At 49.1% G+C, this 5315-nt stretch overlaps 1 protein-coding gene across 1 annotated transcript; it reads right to left on the reverse strand.

Moving 5' to 3' along the window:
• Nucleotides 1-1014: 1014 nt before the first annotated feature.
• Nucleotides 1015-2145, reverse strand: LOC122367910 (zinc finger MYM-type protein 1-like). The gene has a single exon (XM_043341437.1). It carries the CDS (start codon nt 2143-2145, stop codon nt 1015-1017), a length of 1131 nt encoding a protein of 376 aa, XP_043197372.1.
• Between the last annotated feature and the right edge of the window lie 3170 nt (nt 2146-5315).

A 5315-nucleotide genomic window follows, 5' to 3' on the forward strand; every position in this document is an offset into this window, starting at 1 on the left:
AGCGCTGCCGGCATCTAGTTCGGAGATATGGAATTTCAAACTTGCAGTTTTCGGATTCTAAGGGGCTAATGCATTGGGATGCCCCCTTAGAATTTGTAACGTCAGCGGTGATCTAACGATTTTAAAACCTTATACTAACATCTTTGTGAAGCAGTGGTGGTATATGCTATTTTGCGCGCAACATCTGCCGCCTACGTCGCACTTCCAAAATGAAGTCGCTAGAAACAGCGGAGATCCCAAAAAAGTAAACAAGTAAAAGTCTAATATCTTGAAAACCGGTGAAAATTTTTCGGTGAAATTTGGTAGATATTCGCTTTTGCTCTTTCTGAACCGAGCGACATCCATAGGCGTAGGAACGTTTTCAAGAGTGGGGGGGCCAGATACGTCATGGGACCCAAAACTAAAAATATGCGTATTTGACCCACTATTTTGGAGGCCGGATTTCGCGTGTAACACGGGCAAATGACTGGATTTGAACAACAGCGGTTGCCAGGTGGTCCCTTTGGCCTTTATAAACTATCGTAAAAACATTGAGTCATTTTACTATAGCCTATGATAAAGCACTGATGTCCCCGCGGCTGCACTAAATGTTACGGAGTTTTACAGCGTCAGCCGCGCCCAACAACTGCGTACCACATACAGACCATCCGGTGACTATGCACTGGATCTTGATCCGGTCGATAAGAAGGAAAATACATGGAGTACGAATCTCAACCAGAGTTTATTTAACAGAACTTGAAGTTTAAGCGAGGTTGGCGCAACTCTGCGAACGCACTTCAGGTACCACACATCTTTGACTGGGGCGGTAACAGAACTGGAAGTTGATCACCACTACTCACTTCACAAGGATGATCAGCGAGGTGCTGACGCTGCCACAACTCTACGGTCGTCGGTCTGTGCGATGTGGCAGCCCCCATCACATGTCTGTTAACTCTCAGGCGGTGAGCTGTCACCAAAGATGATCTGCCTCAGCCTAACCTTACGTTCTACTAGTCTTGGTCTGTGCCCTGTGCCTTAGCGTCCGAAGAACGACCGGCGCCGATCGTTTGCACCAAAGAACTCAGTTGCGATCAAGTCGACGTTCAGTTCATCCACGCGCTGCCTGTGTGTCGCGCACAGCATGGCGGCATTCAGCCGGCCTTGCCCCATGGTAGAACGGATGTAACTCTTTATACGTCTGAGTGACGAAAAGCAGCGCTCTGCCGTAGCCGTAGTGACGGGGACGGTGAGGTAGAGTTTAGCCAGTGTGAGCACCTCACTCATCATTCTCTGGAACACAGCACCGCCGGTCTGTTTCGAATCCACTAGCGCCTGTAGTACCTCATGCACCGAGTTTCTGCCGCCCCCGACCACATCTGGAAGCATCTTCAGCTGCACTTCCAGCCGTGCCAGGTCCAGATCGTCGCCATAGAGCTCTCTGACGACGGCGGGAACGGAGACGTCTCTCCCCGCACTCGCATCTTCCAACACGCGCTCCACCTCACGAGCCTTTTCGAAGGTCGGCTGAGTGAACCTCTCCTTAAGCTGGTTTGTCAGCAGGTCAAGAACTTCAAAGAACTGTCGGCGGTACATCTCCTTTGCCGTTGCGTCTGGATGCTGATCACCACCGCCCAGTTTCATGGGAACCTTGCGCTTGCGAGGAAGCTGAGGCCCGTCGACACCCACCTCTTCTGCATCTCGTTCGGTCTTCTTGTACGTCTTGTCGAACGACACCGTTGTCCGCATGCTGTCAAATCGCTCACACACACGTGTCACTGCCTTCTGTGTGTCTCCCACCGTCGCTGTCGCCGACTGCAGGCCACGCGAGAGGTCTTCTGCGATGGAAAACACCTCGATGGCCATGCGTAGGCCCATCAGTGTGTCGAACTGACCCATGAGGGCCAGCATTCCTCCCGCCCTTCGAGCGTGCTCTCCGCTCGACTCGGTGCTCACCTCTTCCAGAGTGTGCATGATGAACTCGTAGTTTTCCAGTACGCTTCTCAGCGATGCAGTACGACACGTCCAGCGGGTGGGGCACAGTGGACGCAGAGAGCCAGTCCCTGACTCTGTCCCCAGTGCCAGGCGCCGGAGCAACGCAGCCGTCTTCGGAGAGTTTCGGACGAAGGATGTGAGCTCGTTCGTGATGTCAAGTGCATTTCGAATCATCTTGTTTTTCCTGGCAGCCTCTTGCAACACCAAGTTTGTGCAGTGAGCGAGACAATGCACATGCAGGGCAGCTGGGCACTCTTAGCTGATCCTTGTCGCCACTCCTTTCAACTTGCCCTGCATATTCGCTGCGCCGTCGTACGCCTGCCCACGGCACTGACTCAGTGGCAGCTCCATACGCACCAGTGCATCTTTCAAAATGGCCGTGAGCACTTCGCCAGTTGTCTCCTCAGTGTGAATCAGTTCGACCGGGTCTTCGTGAACTTGTAGATCAGCGTCTACCCAGCGAATAGATAGGCTGACTTGCTCTTTCAACGACACATCGGTTGTTTCATCCGCCAAAATGGCAAAGAACCGGACTTCCCGGATATCCTTCAGCAGATCACGCAACAGAGTCGTGCCGATAGCGCGAATCAGCTCATTCTGGATGGTCGGAGAGAGATACTCTTTCCAGTGCTGAAGCTCTGGCACATCCTTCTTTCTGAGGCTGAGCAGCTGACACAGATTGCCGTCTGCTTCATCTTTTCCCCTGATCGAAATGTTCTGTCGCATTAGGTACAGCAGGGTTTCGATAACCTTCTTCAAGCAGGTTCTTCGCTTAGCCTGTTCCATGCTTGCCTGCTGCGACAGTAGCGCAGAGATGCTCTCCTGTTTTTCCTTCAGTTCTTTCATGCATGCTTCTTGGTGACACATCGACTTTTCGTGTTTGGCGAAGCTCATCTGTGCCTTCTTCCATCTGTTGAACCCATCATTCACGAACGCAGGCTCCTTCCATTTACTCATCGTGAGCTTCCCCACCTTGTCCTGCCTGCGACACACATGACAGAAGACCTTCCCGGATTCCGAACAGAGACTCAGCCAGCCATACTGCGCATACCAGTCGGTGCAAAATGCCCTCTTGCGATCTCCCTGAGCACGCGCTGTTTTTGCAAGAGTAGCGGTATCGGTTGGCTGGTGAGGATGGGCCGAGGAGCAGCATGCCGAAGCACAGGATGTAGCTGGAAATAAAGGATGAAGCAATTAGGAGAGAATATGTGGATGATGCCTGGTGGCGCGAGGCAATAGGCTATCTGGGTCCGGTTTTTATTTGTGCCCCAAATTATGTTTAAACGGTTTGAGTTGACAATGTTACAGTCTTTTTAAAATCACCATCACATCATCACATATTCATATTGTTTGTTGCCCTTCGCAGTGGGGCAGGATGGGAATATGACCCTGTTTAAAAGAAAGTTTTTGGTTGTTACCTAGCAGTCCTGTGGAGTCGGAGTCAGTAGTTTTGGCCGGAGTTGTTAGGAACAGCATGTGCAGGCCCGTAACATCATCAGCATGGCGCCACGGATAGTAGGTTGGCAGGCGGTGCGCGTGTCAGAAATGTGACCTGCTTCTCTGTTTTTAGGAACTTTGAAGTTTTGTTCTGTGGACCTTTCACTATTACAAACGGCAATTTTTAGTCTGCTGCTGCATACTTTCACAACAAAAGCTTCCAAAACACACGCAGTACGCAGCAATCAACCAACTGCTGATGCCTGGTATGTGATTGAACGCTCCTTTGTGTCACCAAAAAATCACAAAAGTTCGTTTTAAATGAGTTGGCTCCAAAATTCACAAAATTTTGCTCTGTCATACGGCCTTGGATCTGTCAGACAGAGAAAATTTGTTCTTTTAACTTGGGTCGCAAAACCACTTTGCTCACACTGTGCGCCTATCGCATAGCGGGCTCCAGCTGCATTAGTAACATGTATAGGTATGTGGTGTGTGGTGTCGCCTCGGTCGCCTGGGATTGGTGCGCTCGGAGGCTGATTTGAGCCAGAGTTGAGTCAACTAGATACTGCGCGAGTCTAAGTTTAGTCACTTGTTTTGCTGAAACGTTAAGATTTCCCCTTTCTTTGTTGCGTTACATGGGAACAGCTACATTCGACCACACCCCTCCTCCCGTCAACAGCTTTTGGCCGTACCTATTAGGTGAAGTTTGATAAGTCATGAGACAGAATTCACTAACTCTTGCTCATCCTGACTGAAATGAGTTGAGCCAGAGACCATGAATTGAGTCAGGTTAGAAAATATGGGATTTACGTTAAGTCAGAGCCGAGTCAATCGATAAAATCGAAGTGGTGGGTTGAGTCAGAGTTGAGACCCATGTAGTGCTTCGGAGTCGACCAAATTTCGGCGACTCCAACTCCGACTCCGACTCCGGATTGAAAAAAAATCGACTCCGACTCCAGCTCCGACTTCGGTCGGTGAAAAATTGTTGACTCCGACGCCGGCCAAAACTTCCGACTCCGACTCCGTAGCATTGGTCCCATGCATTATTTATAGCATAGGTCAGAGTTGAGTCAGCCCGTAAAATCTGCGTCAAGCACAACCCTGGTCAATAAATGTATAATCTCGATTATCGCTTGATGCTGACACCAACAGGGGCTTCCACCAGGCGAAGACCAGCCTCCGAGTGTTGGCGGAGCACCAATCCCGGGCGATCGAAGCGACACCACACACCACATATACATGTTACTAATGCAGCTAGAGCCCGCTAAGTGGTGCATCGCCTGCCAGCCTACCCGCGGCGGCTGGCAGGCGCCGCGGGCGCCTGCCTGCAATAGCCCAACAAATTTGGGCTATTGGTCATTACCTATATATTATGGATGTAGGTGTGAAGCTAACATCCCCATTTTGTCCCGCCTTCCCCTACTGAGGGAGAATAATAAACACCTAATACCTAAAAGGTAGGTACCTACCTATTTGTAATTGAATGATGTAGGACATCCTAATGTAGGTATACCAGAAATCTGGATATCAAAGCTAGATAAAAATTACGACTTACAAGACAACAAAAACGTAATGACTCACTAATCTGACATCTTGAATTTAGAAAATTTTCATGAAAGCTTATCTTGTAATTTGTAAATACCTACATGTGCAATTATCGACAAGCATTCAAATATGTTCATGTTCCTGTTAGTTCCTTTTCCTGGAGTGTGTGGAGGAAAATAATACAAATACAGCAATTCAATTTTCACAATTTACCAAACATGAACATGTCTAATTCAGGGGAATATATCTCCTGTGACTTGTCAATAACTATCACTTAGGTATATCACTATCACTGTGAATGGTCAGTCAGAAGGTATTGCTACAAACAAATATCAATAATAGGTACATCAAATTGTTAAGTG

The sequence above is a fragment of the Amphibalanus amphitrite genome, unplaced genomic scaffold (assembly GCF_019059575.1).
Source record: "Amphibalanus amphitrite isolate SeventyFive unplaced genomic scaffold, NRLGWU_Aamphi_draft 000905F_arrow, whole genome shotgun sequence".
In the NCBI taxonomy this organism is placed as follows: Eukaryota; Metazoa; Arthropoda; class Thecostraca; order Balanomorpha; family Balanidae; genus Amphibalanus; species Amphibalanus amphitrite.

Excerpts from the sequence above, each read along its gene's own strand:
- LOC122367910 (XM_043341437.1), bottom strand. The coding sequence starts at position 2,145 with ATGATTCGAAATGCACTTGACATCACGAACGAGCTCACATCCTTCGTC.